The 24,484-nt window shown below is 41.8% G+C and overlaps 2 protein-coding genes across 2 annotated transcripts; one reads left to right on the top strand and one right to left on the bottom strand.

Annotated features, from left to right (window-relative positions):
* Positions 1 to 2,681: 2,681 nt before the first annotated feature.
* Positions 2,682 to 6,023, bottom strand: LOC138960950 (uncharacterized). Its single transcript, XM_070332580.1, has 2 exons — positions 5,251 to 6,023; positions 2,682 to 4,160 (listed from the first exon to the last, which is right to left on the bottom strand). Exons 1-2 carry the CDS (start codon positions 5,976 to 5,978, stop codon positions 3,635 to 3,637), a joined length of 1,254 nt encoding a protein of 417 aa, XP_070188681.1. The 5' UTR covers positions 5,979 to 6,023; the 3' UTR covers positions 2,682 to 3,634.
* An 11,787-nt stretch (positions 6,024 to 17,810) lies between these two features.
* LOC138961223 (chondroitin proteoglycan-2-like) lies at positions 17,811 to 20,300 on the top strand. Its single transcript, XM_070332822.1, has 3 exons — positions 17,811 to 17,895; positions 18,529 to 18,733; positions 19,982 to 20,300. Exons 1-3 carry the CDS (start codon positions 17,811 to 17,813, stop codon positions 20,298 to 20,300), a joined length of 609 nt encoding a protein of 202 aa, XP_070188923.1.
* Positions 20,301 to 24,484: the final 4,184 nt, after the last annotated feature.

The following is a 24,484-nucleotide window of genomic DNA, read 5'->3' as shown; positions in this document are numbered from 1 at the left end:
ACACACACACACACACACACACACACACACACACACACACACACACACACACACACACACACACGTAATGGTGAAATAACTGTGGAATTAATGTTTTACTTTGGGTACGAAAATAGGTTTAACTTAATTTATGCTATTCACAGTAAAATGTTTGATATACAAACAATGATTTGCAGAAAAGCAAAATGTTTCAAGTGGATCCGGTATAATTATGCTAATCTTGAGTCTGTCATCCGTTGGACACACGTGCTCATGAAACACACACACACCACACGCACACGCACACACACACACACACACACACACACACACACACACACACACACACACACACACACACACACACACACACACTCAATTTCCAGGGCCTTAAGATTGTTTGTCGTCGTTGGGAATTAAAATCTAAAGCAGTAAATACAACTTAAGACTGTTCTTGTGTCTCTAGGTGTGCCTGCGTGTGTGCATCTGTCTGTTATTGCGTGTGTGCATCTGTCTGTTATTGCGTGTGTGCATCTGTCTGTTATTGCGTGTGTGCATCTGTCTGTTATTGCGTGTGTGCATCTGTCTGTTATTGCGTGTGTGCATCTGTCTGTTATTGCGTGTGTGCATCTGTCTGTTATTGCGTGTGTGCATCTGTCTGTTATTGCGTGTGTGCGCAAGCAAGCGGTCAAGCACACTGCAATCGTTTTCACCAGGACGCAAAGCTCCCATTTTGATAAAGATTCGGTGTCCTTGTGAATTATTAATCCTGAAGCAAAATCAAATGCGAGAGCAAATTATCAGTTAACGATCATTTGAATAATTCATCCTGACGTGAAGCCTAATGCTGGTAAAAACTACCACAAAATGATCGTTTGATGGGAGCTTTACTTTCTAAGTCAAGGGTGTCGTTTTTGTTTTATGTTGTGTGTTTTTTGTTGCTGGAGTGTTATAAAAAATTAAAAAAAGCAAAATGTATATGCTGCAAAAGTTTTTGTTGGGCTTGATTGATGTCATTAAGATTTTGTATCGCGCGCGCGCGTGCGTGCGTTCGTGCGTGCGTGTGTGTGTGGCTGTGTGTGCATGCATATGTGCGCGTTGATATGTTAATGTGTCTGTGTCTGTGTGTATGTCTGTCTGTGCATGCGGGAGTGCATGTTTGTGTGTGTGTGTGTGTGTGTGTGTGTGTGTGTGTGTAAACGCATTTGCTTTAATTTAATTACAGAGTTGAATTCCTCAATAGACGATGTTCGGAAATAAATCTGTCAGGACTTGAAGCGGTCTGGTAGAGTAAGAGCTCCTTTTACGTAGTCTTGCCATCTTTTCAAAACGAGGTGAAGCAAGTGCCATGCTGCCGATCGGCTTTAGCATGCGATCAGGACGAACTACTAGCTCTGATGTGTGTGTTATGTAGCGTGCGCTCAATATAACATTAAACTTTTCTTCTGGTTTCTCTTGAAAAAATCGCTGAACAGATTGGAGACTCCAACACTGAATAGCTTGTCGACAGTGAGCGTTATCTTATTTGCAATTATGTCATTCATTAGCGTCATACTAACTGTCTCAGTGACAGCACAGCGAATAACCCTTGGATTTTTTAAGGCTAGATTCGCAAGAAAACTTCTCCCAAATGGCTTTTCCCCCATTATAACTTCAATTTAAGCAAAACGAATGAATGTGTTCTGCCTGTAAAGCAGTGAACTCAAAGATGCGCGTCAACGCGCCTCAGAATTAATCTTTTGGGAAATCCTATCCGTTTATTTTTATCATTCGGCCATGAATGTTAGATATGATTCAAACAACAGATACCGTACTGCCTTTGAGCAGTTGATTAAAATAATTTGCTTACGACAGATTTTTTTTTTTAAAGCCGTAAGGGGAGGGATCCATTTACATTTTTGTGAAAGCAAATTACAATAATTATACATGCGCTTTCTACCCCAAGGCTTAAACGGACATATAATCCGTGCTCAGTGGTATCAACGAACTCGATTAAAAAGCGAGAATAAGATAGAAAAGATGCCTCTTGGCTAGTTTCAATTTTAGACATATTTTCCGTAGAAATACATCGTAATGCAAATATACATTTGCTCTGGTTATTTCTTAATTTTTGTTAACCATCGTCATACATCGTTGATAAACATTAACCAACAGTTTATTCATGAAATTTTCTTGAAAAGCATGGAGAATACTTTGACCCAAACTGGTGATATCTCGTCATAACTAAAGAAAAACTAAACTAGAACAAATAATGTCAAGCTATGTATGTAAGATTTGCCTATATAATCGTATCTGATTCTACTCAGTGTCGACATGTCTCTCTATGTATCTTCGTGTATATTTTGTATGATGTCACTTTGAAAAATGAAACAAAACCATACGCACGACAATGCTCTGTGTGTGTGTGTGTGTGTGTATGTGTGTGTGTGTGTGTGTGTGTGTGTGTGTGTGTGTGTGTGTGTGTGTGTGTGTGTGTGTGTGTGTGTGTGTGTGTGTGTGAGAGAGAGAGAGAGAGAGAGAGAGAGAGAGAGAGAGAGAGAGAGAGAGAGAGAGAGAGCCTTTCTAGTCTACTCTCTCTTGTAATGTTTACTTGCGTGCTCTGTGCTCTCAGATTCTAATGCATGTCGGCGATTGTAAAAGATTCTGTTTATCAGCGAGTAATCACAAACACAGCTTGCACAAAGTAACATCTTTATTCTCCCTGTAAACAAAATGCTCTCATCTAGACAACGCCCTACTCTTGGAACGGAAACATTTGACCCGTTCACGATCTAAAAGATTGTATTCCCCTGAAGTCAAAATACAATCATCTTTTCACTGGCCAACGAATGGAACGGTAACCTCTAATCCATTAACCCTTTTTGATCTATCATTATCATCTTCCCTGTTTGTGGTCAGTACTACCATAGGCACAAGTTATTGAATTGAAAGTCATTGACATTGTATCCAGAGACGAGTATCATGGGGTACAAGTACAAGCAAAAGTATCACTAGTAAAATCGTAAGTAGTATTCAAGGTTCATGCCAACACATTAAATCTCCTAAAAATACAAAACTATAGTTTCAAGCCCATACTTTAAATCCGCTAGAAATACGAAACCAAATTCTCAAGCACATATTTTAAGCATAAAAGAAATACGACACCAAAGACCCAAGCTCTCACTTAAAATCGGTTTTCTGCCTCGGGTTGACTTCACTGTTCTATCTTTTCCTAATATGTTTCAAATTAGACGAGACGTTTACCGCATGCAGTAAGCTAATTGCTGATTTCTTAAATTAGTATAAATACCGCTTTCCCATCATTTTTATAATTTGAAAACTTCAGTTAGAGATCATCTACAGCCAGTGACGGCCAGAAAATTGACCTGACAGCCTCTGGACTCGATGTCGTACAGCATGCTTCCAGGACAGGTCAGGACCTGGCTGAAAACCCCGAATGCGCATCGAATGTAGGAAGAGCAGTCACCACACAGGGCGTATAAGTTGAAGTCGTCTGGGGCGCACTGACTGATGTCGTTCAGGCAAAGCTGAGAACCGCTGTTGTTTGCTGGCGCGGAAGGCTGAGTGACTGGTGCCTTGGTCAAGGCAACTGGGAGCTCTGTTGCGGGAAGCGGTGCCTCAGTAACTGGGTCAATGGCAGGTACTGGTGCCTTTGTTACTCAGACCCTTCCGGGGGCGGCCCTGAAGCTGGAATTAGTCCATCGAGCGCAGGCAGTTGTACTGGTGTAATGGGTACTTGTGCCTCAGTGGTTTGTACTGGTGCCTCGGTTGTAGGTACTGGTGCCTCGGTTGTAGGTACTGGTGCCTCGGTTGTAGGTACTGGTGTCTCGGTTACTGGTACTGGTGCCTCGGTTACTGGTACTGGTGCCTCGGTTACTGGTACTGGTGCCTTGGTTGTAGGTACTGGTGCTTCGGTTACTGGTACTGGTGCCTCGGTTGCAGGTACGGGTGCCTCTGTGGTAATTGTTTTAATCGGAGCCTCTGGTGCTTTCGTAATAAGCGCTGGTGCCGCCGTTACAGCGGGTGCCTGAGTTGCAGGTAAAGTTGTCCATGGTGGTGTGAAAAAGACAGCCTCGATGGTAGGCGTGACAGGTGTGGGGAATATGGTACCTTCCGTCGACCTGAATGGCAATGGGGGATCTGTAAAGAACTCTGCACCGGGGTTGATTGGCAATGTTGGTCTGTTGAAAGAAAAAAAAATTCTTTAACTTCAAATCAGTGAGGTTTTTTTTAATGCTCGAAGTTCGCTACGTCAGTTCTTTCTAGTTCTTTTTAAAAATTCCTTTATTTTATTTTATTTTTTTGTCTTTTCTTTTAGTGCAAATGGATGGATCCCAAACTGGGGTGTATACCCGATTTCTCCGAGCGATCTCCAGTCCACCCAGATGGAAATGGGTACCTGACCCTATTCAAGCAAAGGCAGCGAGGGAGAGGAGTGGGCATCGCCCTCATACTGGCCCGACAGTAGTTGAGATTTCTAACATCTCGCTCCCCTACGACCAAAACTGGTCCATAACTGGTCTACCTTTATCTTTAACCTTGCCAGTACTTTCATTCCTTATTGTTTGTCGAATGTTATACCAAAATATACCAAAAGGACGATTTGTGTTTTCTTTCAGTTTGAGAACTTATTGTTTGATGTGTATGATGACTTATTGTGTCCATGTCTCTGTGTAAAGATTTATGGAGATAATGATATTTAGTTTACCTTTAATAATCAAGCATCATACTAATAAGAGGATAGTAGCATGGACACATCAGCACCAAAGAGTCAGAAACTCATTTCAACACGTCAAAACAGAAAGCTCCTGAAATATTTGCAGCAAGTTTCTTCACACACACACACACACACACACACACACACACACACAAACACACACGCGCACGCACACACACACACACACACACACACACACACACACACACACACACACAGAGAGAGAACACACACAGAAAGAGAGAGAGAGAGAGAGAGAGAGAGAGAGAATAAGACAGACAGACAGACAGACAGAGAGGCAAAGAGAGAGAGAGACATGAACACACACCCACACACAAACACACACTCACAAACACACACACACACAAACACACGCACGTATGCACGCACGCACGCACACACACACACACACACACACACACATACACACACACACGGTGAAACAGGCACACATACACACACACACACACACACACACACACACACACACACACACACACACACGCGCGCGCGCGCGCGCCCACACACACACCACAGTCAGTTAAACCACTCACCTGCAACCCGTCACGGCCAACATGGCCAGCTGACAGCCTCCGATACGAACGTCAAACATCAGCCCAGTCGGACATTGGTTAATCCGGCTGAAACTGTCAAAGGCGCAGGTGACGTACATGGAGCAGTCACCACACGCTGGGAACGATCCAAGCATGTCAGGCGGGCAGTCGAACACACCCCTCAGACAGCCTTCCGGGGGCGGCCCTGAAGCTGGAATTAGTCCATCGAGCGCAGGCAGTTGTACTGGTGTAATGGGTACTTGTGCCTCAGCGGTTTGTACTGGTGCCTCGGTTGTAGGAACTGGCGCCTCGGTTGTAGGAACTGGTGCCTCGGTTGTAGGTACTGGTGCTTCTGTTGTAGGTACTGGTGTTTCGGTTGTAGGTACTGGTGCCTCGGTTGTAGGAACTACTGCCTCGGTTGTTGGTACTGGTGCTTCGGTTGTAGGTACTGGTGCTTCGGTTGTAGGTACTGGTGCTTCGGTTGTTGGTACAGGTGCCTCGGTTGTTGGTACTGGTGCTTCTGTTGTAGGTACTGGTGCCTCGGTTGTAGGTACTGGTGCTTCGGTTGTAGGTACTGGTGCCTCGGTTGTTGGTACTGGTGCCTCGGTTGTAGGTACTGGTGCCTCGGTTGTAGGTACTGGTGCCTCGGTTGTAGGTACTGGTGCCTCGGTTGCAGGTACTGGTGCCTCGATTGTAGGTACTGGGGCCTCGGTTGTAGGTACTGGCATTATTGTGGTAGGGCTGGTATTTGTTACTGCGTCTTTGGAAGATGTTTCACCGGAACTGTTTGCAATGAAATCAGTAAAATGAGTATGACATTCGAAAGTTGCGACAGGGCCTATCAGACAACAGGAAAATGTTCTCTTCTGCCAGATGTCAGCGTGACACAAACGATCAAAGCTTCCACTAGTACGTTGTTTTGTGTGTGTGTGTGGGGGGGGGGGTTCTTTCTTTTTGTGGAGGTTGTTCATTGGTACATATCAATTTGGGTAAAACGAAAACCCAAAAAAATGTAGGTGCAATTTAAAACCTTATGCATTTGATTTTTCTCAGTTCTTTTGCGTAGAAACTGCGTAAGACCGAGAGGACATTTTAATACATGTAGCAAAAAAGTATAAGGTAGAAATAGTAGGCTAGCACTTTACTGACGTGGCGGCGCTCGCCGAGTCCACATGAGTGTCGGTGGGTGGTTTGGCAGGGGCAACAGTTGTCTGTCTTGCTGGTTTTCTGTACAAAATAGCATGAAGAGGGCGTTTGTTTTTATGTCAAGTCTTCTTCCGTTTATCCCACACAACTAATGACACGCTGGTTTCCAATTCTAGTTTTTGAGAGTAGAGATTTTCTACAAAAATCATTCTTATGATTTCTACCTTTTTCCGCTAAGCATACATCGCAGAGCAAAATATGTCCACATACACAAAAAGTCGGCGTTCTCAAACGCGGCATGAACCCTTTATTGTAATTTATTTAGTTTTTGCTTGTTTGTTATATTTAGTCAAGTTTTGACTAAATATTTTAACATCGAGGGGGAATCGAAACGAGGGTCGTGGTGTATGTGCGTGTGTGTGTGTGTGTGTCTGTGTGTCTGTGTGTGTGTGTGTGTGTGTAGAGCGATTCAGACTAAACTACTGGACCGATCTTTATGAAATTTGACATGAGAGTTCCTGGGTATAAAATCCCCATACGTTTTTTTCATTTTTTTGATAAATGTCTTTGATGACGTCATATCCGGCTTTTCGTGAAAGTTGAGGCGGCACTGTCACGCCCTCATTTTTCAACCAAATTGGTTGAAATTTTGGTCAAGTAATCTTCGACGAAGCCCGGGGTTCGGTATTGCATTTCAGCTTGGTGGCTTAAAAATTAATTAATGACTTTGGTCATTAAAAATCTGAAAATTGTAAAAAAAATAAAAATTTATAAAACGATCCAAATTTACGTTTATCTTATTCTCCATCATTTGCTGATTCCAAAAACATATAAATATGTTATATTCGGATTAAAAACAAGCTCTGAAAATTAAATATATAAAAATTATTATCAAAATTAAATTGTCCAAATCAATTTAAAAACACTTTCATCTTATTCCTTGTCGGTTCCTGATTCCAAAAACATATAGATATGATATGTTTGGATTAAAAACACGCTCAGAAAGCTAAAACAAAGAGAGGTACAGAAAAGCGTGCTATCCTTCTTAGCGCAACTACTACCCCGCTCTTCTTGTCAATTTCACTGCCTTTGCCATGAGCGGTGGCCTGACGATGCTACGAGTAAAATGGCATTGCGTTTCATTCTGTGAGTTCGACAGCTACTTGACTAAATATTGTATTTTCGCCTTACGCGACTTGTTTTCCTTTTTCTTTTGTTTTAACAATCGAAAGCATGATTTGCCATCTGCATTTTATTATAATTATGTGACCCTCCACCACGGAATGAGTCACTCTGTGAGAACCTTTCCTGATGCCCTTTTCACATGTATACCTGAAGCAAACAACATTGCCTTTTTTTGCGTCTGACATTGGCCTTTTGTCTGTCAGGTTTTGTGTGTGTCTGGGTGGGAGGGGGGTGTGTGGTCCATAGAAATAGAGTTTCTTATAATCCTGATCTTCTCGAAAAATAATCAAAAATATCATATGTGCTGAATCAGCCACCCACGTGCAAGCATTCACTGCCACAGCCTCGTCTCGGCAAATGTTGGCCCTCCTGGCACTGGTACTCTTGGCTGACCGAGCCGAAGACGCACATAATAAAGGCAGAGCAGTCTCGGCACAGAGGCATGTAGCCCATGCGATTTGACATGCAGTCGTGTGCGTCCATTAAGGTAGAGAAGAGTGGATCCCCCACATTCTTCACATTCGCCTGTCTATCTGATCTAATTGTCTGTTTTCTCCGTCCTTCTGTCTGTCTGTTCCCCTCTCTCTCTCTTTCTCTTCCAGGCCCTCCTACCCCCTTCCTTCTTTTCTCTCACACACCTTCTCCCCATCCCTCTCTCCTCCCACCGACTCTCTGTCTCCCGCACCTATACACCCTAATTCGAAGTCTATCACGCTCCTTACCGGCAGCCAACAAGGGCATTGTCCTCCCAGTTACAGACTTGCAGTACCATGTCGTAGATCAGGCCGGCAGGACAGTTCATGACGCTGCTGGCCGCAGGTCCCCCACACTTGACGAAAGACGTGCAGCTGCCGCACAACGCGTGATGCTGCGTGTCGTCCACTGAGCAGTCGGAGATGCCCTTCTTGCACGCATCCCGAAAGGACACTAGCGTGGGAGAAAAAAAAATCTATAATGACAAAATGCAAGAAGAAAAAAAGAAAAACATAACGAATTGGAAAAAAACTGAATAATAAGAAGTCTTGGTTTGTCCAAAATTAAACGTTCTAATGACAAACGTTTCTATAAACGATGATAATGACGATGATGAAAAAATCCCACACCTTCAAGCCATCACCCTCTCATCCTCTACACACACACTCACACAAATAAACACACACACACACACACACACGCATACGCACACACACACATTCTCTCACACATACATTCACACACACACACTCACACACACACACACACACACACACACACCTACACTCGCACACACACACACACACACACACACCAACACACACGCACACACACGCATACACACACACACGCACGCACGCACACACGTACACACACATTCACAAAACACACATACACACACAGTCACACACACACACACACACATATGCTCACGCATGCACACACAAACACACACTCACACACTCTCACACACACACACAGACAGACACACACACACACACACACACACACACACACACACACACACACACACACACATAAGTATATATATATATCATAATGTATACCAAACTATCAAGCGACCGACACAGTAAAAGAAACTTACATGTCTTTTCAAGGATTACTTTGTTCGCATATATAAGAGGCAGAATAGCCGTGACAACGATTAACAGGCGCTGTCCAGATGCCATCGTCTGAAACACGAATAATACACTCATGTTTTCTGCACGGAGAGTGGGAACGGGATGGGGGGTGTCCGGGGTGTGGTGGGTGGGGGTGCTAGATGGCCGGGTTTAAAGGGTATGTTAGTGATGGAAATAACGAGATAACAAAAGAAAATGTAACGAGAGGACAAACTAAATCAGTATGTAAACTGAAGGGAAACGTATCATAGGATTGTATTTACTGACGAGAAAAGGAGAGTAGCAATTTGTAACCACCAGTTGTTTACATGCAAACACCCACCTAAGAAGCACAAGACAACCTGGTACCACAGACCATGCAATCTCATCCGTTCGTTTTCAGATAACATACAAAATCAAGCTTTGCAGAGACACAAACATGAAAAGAGACAGAAAAACTTACATACAATAACAAACGCATTGCATAAGAAAATTTTGTCTTTTTAAACATCCATCAGCAGGTCCATAACACAATTAATCATGCACATTGAATACATGAATTATTCAAAAACAAACTTAGATGCATGATACCTAGCCTAAAATGTATGCACGCACGCAAGCACGCACGCAGTCGTGCACGCTCACAAACACACACATTCATTGAGATTCACTAATATAAGCTATATATGCTCGAGTACGGATCCTGTATGCCAGGTATTGTACATATGTCACGATATTATAATGGAATAAAGCTTTGTTTAAACCAAATACACAATTACATAAACACCCCCCTCCACACACACACACACACACACACACACACACACACACACATGACGTGTCAGATTATTTGTGTGTGAGAAGGAGCCGGTGTGAGCGCGCACGACAGAACATTTCTTCTTTAATTTTTTGAAAGAAAAATGTTGGACTCACCTCAGGAATACCCTTGACTGATCCTGTTTCGGTCTGGTTTGTGTTCGAACACCACGGTTACAGCTTTCACTGCTACTTCAGCAAGGAATCAAACTATTTCTGTTTACGGACCGTGAGTTTGTCTATAGTTGTGATTAGTATCTATAACAGGCTCGCGTCAAAGCCGTATCTCTTACACGCACAAAGACGGGTAAAAAACCCTCAGGCGATTTGGAATCTTGCGAAACATCAGTTGCCCAGCAGGACGGGCTTCAATCAGGTTTTGGGAAGGCCTTAACCCACGTTGACAACCTCGAAGTTTGAAATCCCAAGCCTGTCAATGTCACAATTTGTGCATTTAGTCAAGTTTTGACTAAATGTTTTAAAGACTGCCATATTCGTAGCGTTCATTAATTAATTCATATTGTTTACATGTGCCAATAATGTTATAAAACTGTACCTTAATAATAACGATTGGCTGTAGCTTTCGAACACAGAAAAAATTATTTCAGTATTGCAAAGTGGTGTTGATAGTGTCGAATGTAAACAGAACAGTCTCAAACGCCATCTTTGGTTTACGAAACGTCACGAAGTGACGTCAACGGTCTAAAAATAGCCCAAGTCCTGGAGAACTGTTGCTAAACAATGCAATAAAGAATTAATTATTTCTCGTAATTGGTAAGGACTTCAACCCTAAAACTTTGCAGGAAGCTTAATTTATACATCCCCGCAACGATGGGAAAAGCCCTGGAAGTAATTAAACTAATTAGATAGGACTATTTCAGCCTTTAACATAGGTGGGGAATCGAAACGAGGGTCGTGGTGTATGTGTGTGTGTGTGTGTGTAGAGCGATTCAAAGAAAACTACTGGACCGAACTTCATGAACCTTTACATGAGAGTTCCTGAGTATGATATCCCCAGACGTTTGTTTCTCTCATTTTTTTGGATAAACGTCTTTGATGACGTCATATCCGGCTTATTGTGAAAGTTGAGGCGGCACTGTCACGCAGTCATTATTCAAATTGGTTGAATTTTGGTCAAGCAATCTTTGAAAAAGTCTGCACTATGGGATTGCAGTTCAACTCGGAAGCTTAAACATTAGTTAATTAGTTTGTTAATTAAAGTTGTCATTAAAATCAATTTATCTAAAAAAAAATAATATTGATTGCATCGTATTCATACATATGACATGTTTACTCTGAAAATGTGATCACAATTAACAAAAATAGGTTAATTAGTACTACGATTAAAATGTAAGAAATCGATCCAAAAATGATTTCATCTTATTCTTTATCATTTCCTGATTCCGAAAACATAGAGATATAGTATGATGTATTCAAAACAAGCCCACAAAGTTAACTAGAATATTAGAAAAGCGCGCTTTCCTGTTTACCGCAATACGCTATTGCGCTATACTGGCTTATCAATTTCACTTCGTGTTGCACAGAAAAAGGGAGCGATTTTCTTGCCGCGGGGATTGACGAAGCTGTTATGTCATTTTTATTCTGTGAGTTCGACAGATTGACTAAATGTTGTAATTTCGCCTTACGCGACTTGTAATTCAATCTGTCGACGATCTTTTTCCTGCTACATGTATTGCAAACAGGCCATATTCGTAGCGTTCATTAATTAATTCATATTGTTTACATGTGCCAATAATGTTATAAAACTGTACCTTAATAATACCTTAAGTGTATTTGGTTCTGTTCTGGTCACATACCACTTTCAGTTCACTTTCCTGCAAGGATCAAGTCTTAAGAAATGTGCTTTCGTATTCCGTTCATTCCGGCTACCCCAGCTTTTTGGTTTCTGATACATTTCTTCTTTTTTTTTTTTTTTTTCCTTTTTTTTTTTTGGGGGGGGGGGGGCGTAATTGCTGGACAGCAAACTCACAACAATTGTCTTTCCCTCCCAAGGGTGAGTTTTCCGTCATGCATTCGACGCATCTGTTTGCAGAAAAACATTCGTCCCGGTGTTTAGTGAATTATCTATCTTTACTACATTGTACAAGTTTGCAAATGACTCTTATGGCTAACAGCGATAAGTTGAATCAGAATGTGTTTCAATGCATGCGCCTTCCTATAGTAGGTGTTCAATGAGTAGATTTCTGGTGTTCAGAATATGTTTCACTCTAAGCCTTTCTTGATTGAATTACAATTTCAAATAATACAAGAAGCTTCACGTTTCAAAAACAGAGCTATTATATTCCGATGGAAGGGAAATCACCTTCTCCAAACCTAGGAGCATTGCATGAGTTACTCCCCCTGTCCTACTGATGTTTCGGCAAGATTCTATATTCGCCTGAGGGGTTTTCACCCGTCTTTGTGCATGTAAGAGATACGGCTTTGAAATGGGCCTTCTATTCTAGATTCTAATCGCAACTATTGACAAACTCACGGTCCGAAAGTTGATCACTTGTCAAGATATGACACCATGTACTAACTCACTTACTCAGTTGTATGTAACTCTTAAACATATCTATCCTATTTCCTTTGCAATATCAAAGATCTCATGTCCGATAAAGAGCTGTCGACTTTTAAAGCACTGAAGCAGTGTCAGCAAACAGAAAGAGTTTGTTTTTCTTGCTTGAAAAGCAGTGGAAGCTCTAACAGTGGTGTTCCAAAAACAATAAACCAGACCAGCCCATACAAGATCAGTCAAGGGCCTGAGGTGAGTCTAACATTTGTCTAAAAATTAAAAAACAAGAAAGGAAAATGAACTGTCGTGCGCGCTCACACACAAACACAACCGCTCCCTCTCACACACAAATAATCTGACATGCTATGTGTGTGTGTGTGTGTGTGTGTGTGTGTGTGTGTGCGCGAGCGCCCTTTTTTTCAACCAAATTGATAGACATTTTGGTCAAGCCAGTCCGGACTTTGGGATGGATTTAAACTTTAATTAGCAAACTAATTAACTAATGTTTAGGCTTCCGAGTTGAACTGCAATCCCAAAGTGCAGACTTTTTCAAAGATTGCTTGACCAAAATTCAACCAATTTGAATAATGACGGCGTGACAGTGCCGCCTCAACTTTCACAATAAGCCGGATATGACGTCATCAAAGACGTTTATCCAAAAAAATGAGAGAAAAAAACGTCTGGGGATATCATACTCAGGAACTCTCATGTAAAGGTTCATGAAGTTCGGTCCAGTAGTTTTCTTTGAATCGCTCTACACACACACACACACACACACACACACACACACACACACACACACATACACCACGACCCTCGTTTCGATTCCCCATCTATGTTAAAGGCTGACATTAACAGCTATTGTGTTTTCATCGTAGCAATAGGGTCCGATATTTAGACGAGACAAGTATAATGCCGACGAGTCTAAATATTGGACCCTATTGCTACGATGAAAACACAATAGCGTTTATAAAGCTATTCTGACATTAAATTCTGTGTTAAAACCATGTTTTTGTCAGCAACAAGTACCAGAATGGTCCATGTCGTTGATTGCAGACGACGGTTCCCTTTCCGCATGAAGCCACGGAAATAACCGAACATTGAAAAAGCCACGGACATGTATTACGGAGAAAACTCGAGATAACCGGATGTTTAGCATTACGTCAATATGCTAGGAATCATATGACGTCATGACGTATCATGCTTGCCTACGTAGATTGTATGTTCGAAAGTTTGACTTCTGTTGGGAATTCGCGTGGTGAAGACTGCGGTAAATCTGTAGATGATAAGGCCTAAAAAAAAAAATAGGTGTGGTTACGGTAACCCGACCTACCCTATTTTTAGGGGCCGATCCTATAACTGTTTATTACATTTGTCAAAAAAACAAACAAAAAAACAAGTGCAAAAAACGCAATGAAAGCGAAAGCGCCCGTGTCGCACACTTATTTCCCTGTCAAGTAGGTTTAATTTGTACACATTAGAAAAAAAAGTTTAAAAAAAAAAAGTGATTGCCTACCTACCTACCCTATTTTTTTTGGCTATGTTACCGTAACCACACCTATTTTTTTTTTGGCCTAAGAGAACAAGGATTGTCTCAGAAGAAACGACTAAATGTTTCAGACCGGTAACTTCATTTCAACATTGCACTATACAATGGACGTTCTATGTGACAGGAGAGTTTGCTGATTTTGTGTTAAACATTGGAGAGATCGTCTGCTAGAATCAGAGATAGGTCGCTTCAGATTGCAGCTTCTGGAAATGTGCAAGGTTTGTTGCCTGTTAAAGAACTGGATTTTACACGTAATGTATGTCATGTACAGTAAGCAACAACAAAAACACACACAAAGCAAATGGCATCGTCTGTCGACCAGTCACAGAAACAAACCTGGCGAGGTATGCGTGTACTTTATACACGTGGAAGAAACCGGAACCATGCGTCTTTGTTATTGACACTATGCTTTTGGATATTGAGAAAAATGGCCGACTTCCGTAGCATTATGCTTTGATGATCGGAAGAGACGTAGAGGTTACATGCCGAGTCTCAGTGATTATCAAAAATAATGGTCGAAGTTAGCGGATCATGAAAAATGCGAGCTTCAGCGAGCTTTTTCATGACCGCGAACTGAGAACATTACTTTTGATAATCACTGAGACGAGGTATGTAACCTCTTTATTCCTCCTTTCTTCAGTTATTCCAAGAAAAGAGGAGTTTTTGTGCGAAAGTTTGATCGAATCATATACACCGAACAGGCGATCGATTAATGCGCGGTTGTATAGTTCCGTGCAAATCATTCAATTCTGTTAACACTTCTTGTCAGTTTCCATGTTTTGAACTAAAATCAAGTACACAGTTATGTTGTCATTCTGCTGTGGCGGTAAAGGCAGACAGTGTGTGTTCTGTTCATGTTTTGGTATCGCTCAGGAAATGTTCTTTCCTCGAATGTGACTTGCAGACGAAGTTTTACACGCGTGTTCCAACGTTAAAAACTGTATGAAGTTCAGTTTTCTGGGGCAAAATAGTGTATGAAACCGCTGCATGTTCTTTAAGTTGATTAAATGTTTGCAATTGATTGCGTGTGATCTGTTTATAAATTTAAATATTGTTGAAAACTGACCGTCGGATTGCAGTCTTGTCGATGCAGCCGAAATCTGGAAGAGGAACTATATACTCGTGTCACTAGACAAAGTATGAGAGTTACTTTTCCTTGGAATCTTGCTAGCGATAAACGATTGTGCACGGCAGATCTGAATTCAGAAAACAACCAAACTCATGGATTTTATATTGAGATTCATGTGTTCAAGCGTGTAGTTGCTGGTTTAAATGCGGTATGGTTGTATTGTTTGCTCCAGAAATGTATATTTTGTACATTAGAGTGTTCTGAACTTTTGAGTCGCAAAAAGTAGATCCACAATGTGTACAGTCTCTACCCATGAGATATCGAGGATTCAGGCCCGTTAATGGGTAAGTGATTTTGGTTGTTGGGTAAGTTACCGAAAATTAACTAGCCCTACAAGTTTACAGAGAGAAAGAAGCAGAGGGGGGAATAACATCCAATCACAGCCCCCGAATTCCCCCACGTACGTGTTCATCAGAATAGCTATATAGTCCTATCCAATTAGTTTAATTACTTCCAGGGCTTTACCTATCGTTGCGGGGATGTATAAATTAAGCTTCCTGCAAAGTTTTAGGTTTGAAGTCCTTACCAATTACGAGAAATGATTAATTCTTTATTGCATTGTTTAGCAACAGTTCTCCAGGACTTGGGCTATTTTTAGACCGTTGACGTCACTTCGTGACGTTTCGTAAGGTACAGTGTTATAACATTATTGGCACATGTAAACAATATGAATTAATTAATGAACGCTACGAATATGGCAGCCTTTAAAACATTTATTTTGTCCATTGTAGAAAACCACAAAAAAAAAAAAGGAGCATTCAGAGTTGCGACCCTTGGAAGCTCTTCTCTATAAAAAGCAAATAAAGTTTTGTCTGCTTGGAGAGACACATCGCTTCGCAAAACATCGTCAAAATAGCACATCAAACTACTGTAAATTAAAAAGTACTGACAATGTCCGGATCAAATGAAAGCATAATCGGACAATGCCCACTTTGTGACAAAAACAATAGGACATAAAAAAAAGAGAGAAAAAAAAAGAAAAAAAAACCTTTAAAACATTTACTGATTTAGTCAAAACTTGACTAAATGCACAAATTGTGACATTGACAGGCTTGGGATTTCAAACTTCGTGGTTGTCAACGTGGGTTAAGGCCTTCCCAAAACCTGATTGAAGCCCGTCCTGCTGGGCAACTGATGTTTCGCAAGATTCCAAATCGCCTGAGGGTTTTTTACCCGTCTTTGTGCGTGTAAGAGATACGGCTTTGACGCGAGCCTGTTATTCTAGATACTAATCACAACTACAGACAAACTCACGGTCCCTAAACAGAAATAGTTTGATTCCTTGCTGAAGTAGCAGTGGGAGCTGTAACCGTGGTGTTCGAACACAAACCAGACTGAAACAGGTTCAGTCAAGGGTATTCCTGAGGTGAGTCCAACATTTTTCTTTCAAAAAATTAAAGAAGAAATGTTCTGTCGTGCGCGCTCACACCGGCTCCTTCTCACACACAAATAATCTGACACGTCATGTGTGTGTGTGTGTGTGTGTGTGTGTGTGTGTGTGTGTGGAGGGGGTGTTTATGTAATTGTGTATTTGGTTAAAACAAAGCTTTATTCAATTATAATATCCTGACATATGTACAACTAGATGAATACCCGCTTCGCCGGGTACGGCTGCGCCGGGAAGAAAAGAAGTCGAGCCGAATACCCGGCTGCGCCGGGGACCCGGCCATGCCGGGTGTACGCCGGCTTTGCCGGCGCACCGCACGGAGGAAGGGAGATAATCGCGGCTGAAAACACTGGAGAAGATAAGGAAGAGTTACTGGGAATGGATCCAGAGAAAAACCAAAATCGAGCACGTGTTGAAATATCACATCGATGAGGTTGTGTCCGGGGTGTAGCTGAATACGGTCTCCAAATTTGAAAAAGATCCACCGAGAACTTTGGCCGTGCATCGCGGACACACACACACACACACACACACACACACACACACACACACACAGACAGACAGACAGACACAAGTCGTATATATATATAGATACCTGGCATAAGGGATCCGTACTCAAGCATTTAGCTTATATTAGTGAATCTCAATGAATGTGTGTGTTGTGAGCGTGCACGACTGCGTGCGTGCTTGCGTGCGTGCATACATTTTAGGCTAGGTATCATGCATCTAAGTTTGTTTTTGAATAATTCATGGTATTCAATGTGCATGATTAATTGTGTTATGGACCTGCTGATGGATGTTTAAAAAAACAAAATTTGCTTATGCAATGCGTTTGTTATTGTATGTAAGTTTTTCTGTCTCTTTTCATGTTTGTGTCTCTACAAAGCTTGATTTTGTATGTTATCTGAGAACGAACGGATGAGATTGCATGGTCTGTGGTACCTGGTTGTCTTGTGCTTCTTAGGTGGGTGTTTGCATGTAAGTAACTGGTGGTTACAAATTGCCACTCTCCTTTTCTCGTCAGTAAATACAATCCTATGATACGTTTCATTTCAGTTTACATACTGATTTAGTTTGTCCTCTCGTTACATTTTCTTTTGTTATCTCGTTATTTCCATCACTAACATACCCTTTAAACCCGGCCATCTAGCACCCCCACCCACAACACCCTGGACACCCCCCATCCCGTTCCCACTCTCCGTGCAGAAAACATGAGTGTATTATTCGTGTTTCAGACGATGGCATCTGGACAGCGCCTGTTAATCGTTGTCACGGCTATTCTGCCTCTTATATATGCGAACAAAGTAATCCTTGAAAAGACATGTAAGTTTCTTTTACTGTGTCGGTCGCTTGATAGTTTGGTATACATTATGTGTGTGTGTGTGTGTGTGTGTGTGTGTGTGTGTGTGTGTGTATGTGTGTGTCTGTCTGTCTGTCTGTCTGTGTGTGTGGGTGTGTGTGTGTCTGTGTGTGTGAGTGTGTGTGTGTGTGTATGTGTGTGTTTGTGTGTGCATGTGTGTGCATGTGTGTGTGACTGTGTGTGTATGTGTGTTTGTGAATGTGTGTGTGCGTGCGTGCGTGTGTGTGTGCGTGTGTATGTGTGTGCGTGTGTTGGTGTGTGTGTGTGTGCAAGTGTATGTGTGTGAGTGTGTGAATGTATGTGTGAGATAATGTGTGTGTGTGTGCGTATGTGTGTGTGTGTGTGTATGTGTGTGTGTGTGTGTGTGTTCATTTTGTGTGAGTGTGTGTGTAGAGGATGAGAGGGTGATGGCTTGAAGGTGTGGGATTTTTTCATTGTCGTCATTATCATCGTTTATAGAAACGTTTGTCATTAGAACGTTTAATTTTGGACAAACCAAGACTTCTTCTTATTATTCTGTTTCTTTCCAATTCGTTATGTTTTTCTGTTTTTCTTCTTGCATTTTGTCATTATAGATTTTTTTTCTCCCACGCTAGTGTCCTTTTGGGATGCGTGCAAGAAGGGCATCTCCGACTGCTCAGTGGACGACACGCAGCATCACGCGTTGTGCGGCAGCTGCACGTCTTTCGTCAAGTGTGGGGGACCTGCGGCCAGCAGCGTCATGAACTGTCCTGCCGGCCTGATCTACGACATGGTACTGCAAGTCTGTAACTGGGAGGACAATGCCCTTGTTGGCTGCCGGTAAGGAGCGTGATAGACTTGGAATTAGGGTGTATGGGTGCGGGAGACAGAGAGTCGGTGGGAGGAGAGAGGTATGGGGAGAAGGTGTGTGAGAGAAAAGAAGGAAGGGGGTAGGAGGGCCTGGGAGAGAAAGAGAGAGAGAGGGGAACAGACAGACAGAAGGACGGAGAAAACAGACAATTAGATCAGATAGACAGGCGAATGTGAAGAATGTGGGGGATCCACTCTTCTCTACCTTAATGGACGCACACGACACAATGTGCTTGAAAACGCACCACACATATCGTCACGCTCATAAAAAATACCTATCTCAGTGTTAGGCATTTTTGTAGTGAAACTACAGGGGAAGCTACTGGAAGGGTATCTATCATGTGTTAGAGAGTACAAACTCTCAGACCAACAGAGACCATTGCCACGGTAACGTAAGCAAAACTGCCGATCTCGTTTTTTGAGTTAGGCACTTTTTCTCTATGATACTGGAAGATTTGTTTTGAGAATGTGAAAGTATGCAAAACCTCTGTGTGGGTTGTTATACAGTTTTGCTGATTAAAAATGTTGCTGTCAGCTTTTTATCTCACGTTTATCCAGCTGTCACCGCTCGAGATAGGCAGTTTACATTTATTTACCATATCGTCACGCTCATAAGATAATTGCCTATGTCATTTTTGGATGTTTTGAGAAAAACGCAAAAAAAATATTGTTTGTTTCTGAACAATCTGCCTATCACATTTAGTTGTAAGTTGCAAACTGCCTATTTCGATATGGTAAATAAATGTAATTAAATCAAAGTGAGTGAATGCGCTCTCTCCGATGTTGGAAATTAAAAGTAATCAAGGCGGCAAGACGGCCAGCGCCATCTATTCTTCTTCTTCTGCGTTCGATGTTGATGGCCGTGCTAAATCCTCAGACCAGTGGCTGCCAGGAAGTCCGCAGTGGCGCCATCTATGAAGCGGCTGCCTAGTAGCCGCATTACGTATACAAACAAGGGAAGTATCTAAGAAGAAGTAACCCCACCCAACCCCTACAAAGTATGTTCTTTCTTTGCCAATTTTACAACCTTTAAATAAGTTTTTAAAACACTTGCTTTTGCAAATGGAATGAAGCGCAGTCCTCCTCCGCGGTAGGATTGTTAGTAACGCAGAGTCTCATGGTATAACAGTTTAGAAGCGATATGGGGACTTTTGTTGTTGATATTGTCGCTTTAAAGTTGTTTACCTTTTTAGTCTACAACTGTAATTTTCTGTTCAGGCTATCAACACCTTCGTCCAGCGCTGCCCAGATCACCTCACAAGCAGCAACAGAAGAAGGCAGGCAGGTCACCTCTGCTGAACCCGCCCTCCCTCTCCAAGGAGCAGAGGGGAAGATTCGGAGTTCTAAGATTGCCGGGTGTCTGGACGCGTGCGGTGACAGCCCTCCGGGTGTCTACCCGTCCTGTATCGGGTGTCAGTACTACCTCGTCTGTATCGAGGACATTCCCCTCTCTGACCAGCTGAACCAATGCCCCGAAGAACTGCTTTGGGACAACGAGGCCAGGAAGTGTCTTCCAACGTCCTCCACTTGCACCTGATCAGTTCATGGACCGCTAAGATCTCTTAACGTCTCAGTGACAGTCAGGGGGTTCTCGTTAAGCTTGATAGTAATTGGGCAAAGTCAACTTCTTGCTCATTTAAGGAAGGCCTTTACAAAGATACAGAACATTTTAATGTAACAATCTGTACATTATTTGGAATTAAACGTTTTCTATATTCACTGAATGTGGCGTGTTTTAATTTCTGTGTACATGCGAGCTTGCGCGCGATGGTGTGTGTGTGTGTGTGTGTGTGTGTGTGTGTGTGTGTGTGTGTGTGTGTGTGTGTGTGTGTGTGTGTGTGTGTGTGTGTGTGTGTAAGAGACTGAGCGAGGAGGAGAAAGAGAGAGAGAGAGACAAAGAGAACGAAGGAAAAAGGAAAAGGTTTGGTTCTCTTTGTTCAGATTTGTATTACAACCAACACAGTAAAGTGGAGATAGTACAGTTTACATGGTTCAATTTCTTACACATTTCTTCATGATGCTAAAGTATGTCTACATGGCTGTGAGTTTGTTTGAAAGCCTACCCTTTTTTATTTTCACCAAGAAACAACAAAAGGCAATCTGGCACCGTCAGTAGTGTACCAGTACTGTGTAAGATTAAATTGAATTTTGCAGCATATTTTCTAAACAAAACAAAAACATTCATGTTTGACTTTTCTTTTTGTATATTTAAGGTTGTTTTTTTTTATTGCTACTTGCACTTTCATTAGGCTGTTAGAGGACTTGGAGAGGACAGCACGTTTCGCCCTGCAGTCCGGACTGACGATTTAACAGCGAACGACAAGAAAAAAAGGCTGTTGTTTTCTGCTCTACTTGACATTGTGTGAAAATAGCTAAATAAGTGTACCCAAGCAAGAACAAGCTTATGTTAGGGGACAGCATTATGTTGCCTAAGTTCAAATTCTTCTTCTTCTCTTTTTTATAGGACTTCAAAAATAAAGCTTTTAAACATGTTTATGGGCACAGTTATGCTTCTTTTTGTTTCTCATAACAATTTTATCATGAAACATTGGGCATACAAATACATATCGTACCACGTTTGTATAAAAATGCATAACTTAACTGTCAATACAATGAATATCATACAGCAAGACCAAGCTTTGCATGTTAAGGTATTACAAATGCCAAGGCTGCATAATCAAAAATAAAGGAAATCGGACGTAAAAGACGCTTACGATTCGCTACAGTTTCAAACGGTCAAGCTCAATATGGGTCAACATCAAGATTTTAAAGGCACAGTGCGCCTCCCGTAAACCATCATATATACTGTCAGGCTTTTACACACAGTACAAACACCCTTCCATTTGAACGCTCACCAAACGGGAACATCCTAGGTGCCCTACGTAAAGAGCGAGCAATTTTTAAAGAACTAATTTTGCGGATTGTCTCAGAGACAATCGGACCGTGGTGCGTTTTGGTGCTAGACCTAACTTTTAAAATCTAATAAATAATAAATTGACAGCTTGTTACACAAACATTCTTAAATCATAAAAGAATTCTTTTTTCATCAAGACAAGATCAGTACAATTCGAAGTTTTGAAAGTTTGAAAAAAGAAAAGCCCAGAAGCAGGGTCACGCAAGGTCGTGGTTCTCGTAGCAGACGACGGTTTATGCCTATCGCCAGTTCCTCTGAACAGTTAAAAGCCATCGCTAGAGTTCTTGTGAAGCACAGCCGTTTGTTTCGTGCATAGTCAGAGGTACATAATAACGTGCTATTGCAGATAAGCTCACATCGAGTCGCATTCAAATTACTAACTGACGACTACATTGTGAAAAAGGGAAACTGGATCACACGGGTTCACGATGGCTCAGGGGTAAGATAAACCACACAAAAATAAATTCTTTGAAAAATGCTCGCTCTTTACGGAGGGCACCTAGGATGTTCTCAAGCGGTGAGTGTTTAAATGAAAGGGTGTTTGTACTGTGTGTAAAAGCCTGACATTATCTGTGATGGTTTACGGGAGGCTTACTGTGCCTTTAAATCTTGTAATAACAACATTTACGGTTTCTTGGTAAAGCTTAAAGTGACCTGCCACATGTGTTACTCTTCTCATGAGTAGACTCCAGCCTTTCAATTCAATACAACTGCATTATCAGAATTACAATAAAAACATATAGAAAAATGTCTTTTGGCTCGTACACACAAATATTTCAACACATAAACTCACAATCCTTACTCATAAGAATCACAAGCTTGTTCCGTAATCACGGTCCTCTGCACACACATGTCCAAATCCCCACACATCCACGCCCACACCCTCACTTACATAACCAGCTACATACTCTCATGTGTCCAATATTAATTATAAATACATTCTGTCAGTCAGCCTAAATTTAAAATGGGATATAAAAAGGTCTTTTAAATCTTAGCGTAGGGATAGCAGTACACGCTTCCTTCTTATACCCAGCCTCACGCTATTCACGAAGCGAGTTGTTTGCCTAACTCACCACACAACATGCCAGCACCAATGCAAGACTTCATGTCGTTGTAAAACTCGTCGTGGCTTACATAACAACGACTGAAAGTCAGCGTGGATGCGCATGTCGAGGCTGATGGGGATATGTTCAGACCCGAGGCACTGTTCAAACCAACAGTCATCGATCCAGCCAGAATCACATCAGATGCTGTCCAAAAATCAAGGAGCTTGTTTGCCCAAGCAGACGAATCGTCTGCATATGGCCGGTTTCTTTTACCGGTCAACCGCCACCGCTCAGTTCGTGCCACATGCAGCCGTTTGTTGCATTTTAGATTCAGAGGTACGCAATAACGAGCTAATGCAGAGTCGCATTGAAACCACAAACTGATGACTTAATTCATCACGAATGTGAAAAGGGGAAAGTAGGTCACACGGGTCCACAATCGCTCAGGGGTTGAATAAACCACGAGAATTGGTGTGCGGTTTACGCATGCTATATAGCCATTCAAACGAACTGTGTCATTTAATGCAAGTGTGTTCCATAAGGTTAGAAGCACTTGTTTATTTCGTGAACGATTCCATCATTCTGAAAACCTCATTTGAGGCGAAGTGAGGCTTGAACTTAAATTTAACTGCTCACCCGAACGGCTTGCCGTAGTTGATTCGGGGTACGTGTCCCAAAATGTATACTAGTTAACTGAAAGAGATCCAAAGTGAAGAAAACCATGACGCCATTGAGTTTCAACGTCGTTAGGCTAGCCGTGTTAAAAATATCGAGGAGTTATGAATCAGACCATGATTATGATTGTGGTAAGCGAACCAGCAATATCTCTGGATAAAACAGTTCATTCATCAGCGTTTACAAACACCTGCAACATTCAAGTGCCACTGTGTTTTAAAAACGGTGTGTAAAAAAACAAAGACAAACTGGAATGCTCAAAGATCAATGCAAGTATGTACAGCTGGGTTATGCTACTGAATACAGTAAAATGGCACTACACAATGCTCACAATTAACCAATGGTAGATGAACCTCAATGTTCTTTGGAGGATGGAACAAATCAATCAAAGTCATCTGATAAACAATGGGAAGTATGTGCACATGTCGCCTCGTTTGTTTAAGAATCAAAGTCATTACAAATGTTCTTCATTTCTGAGTACACACACACAAAAAATATCAACATCTTACATATATACTCTTATAAGTCAAACACGAACAATGCATACACGTCATTAGGAGAAGAATACGATGAGAAAAAAGGCACACATACGTTCAAATTAAGACACGTCTTTTCTTATCAAAAGCTTACTTCAAACATTGCCCGTCCTTCAAATTTGCGGAAACGGTCTGGGGCAAACAAATATTTGAACATAGCGAACAAACAAAAGACGTTCTCAGTGCTAATTGTAATTGTGCATGACAGTTATCATGAACGTCGAAAACATCTTTAGTCCTCGCTGAGCATCGTTCGTTCTGCAGTAAACAGAAATATGTCTTATTCACTCAACCCTGCTCACGCCGTGTAAGGTGTTGATCCATGATGCTAATATTCCGAATGTTCGTATGAACGCCCAACCAGTCCTCGGCTCCACAGACCTCAAATAGCAGTTTCAACATTTCCCTTTATTCTACATTGAGTTTCAATTTTTGGGGTATTAATCAGTGACAAAATCTGCTGCCTGAAACTGGTAATGATCATCCTCAGAATGCACCAGATTGCACCATTTTGCATCCTTTTTTTCAATTTTTTCCGGGGGGGGCATGC

This window comes from Littorina saxatilis, linkage group LG3, assembly GCF_037325665.1.
Source record: "Littorina saxatilis isolate snail1 linkage group LG3, US_GU_Lsax_2.0, whole genome shotgun sequence".
Classification (NCBI taxonomy): Eukaryota; Metazoa; Mollusca; class Gastropoda; order Littorinimorpha; family Littorinidae; genus Littorina; species Littorina saxatilis.
This window is presented reverse-complemented; position numbering and strand designations above follow the sequence as displayed.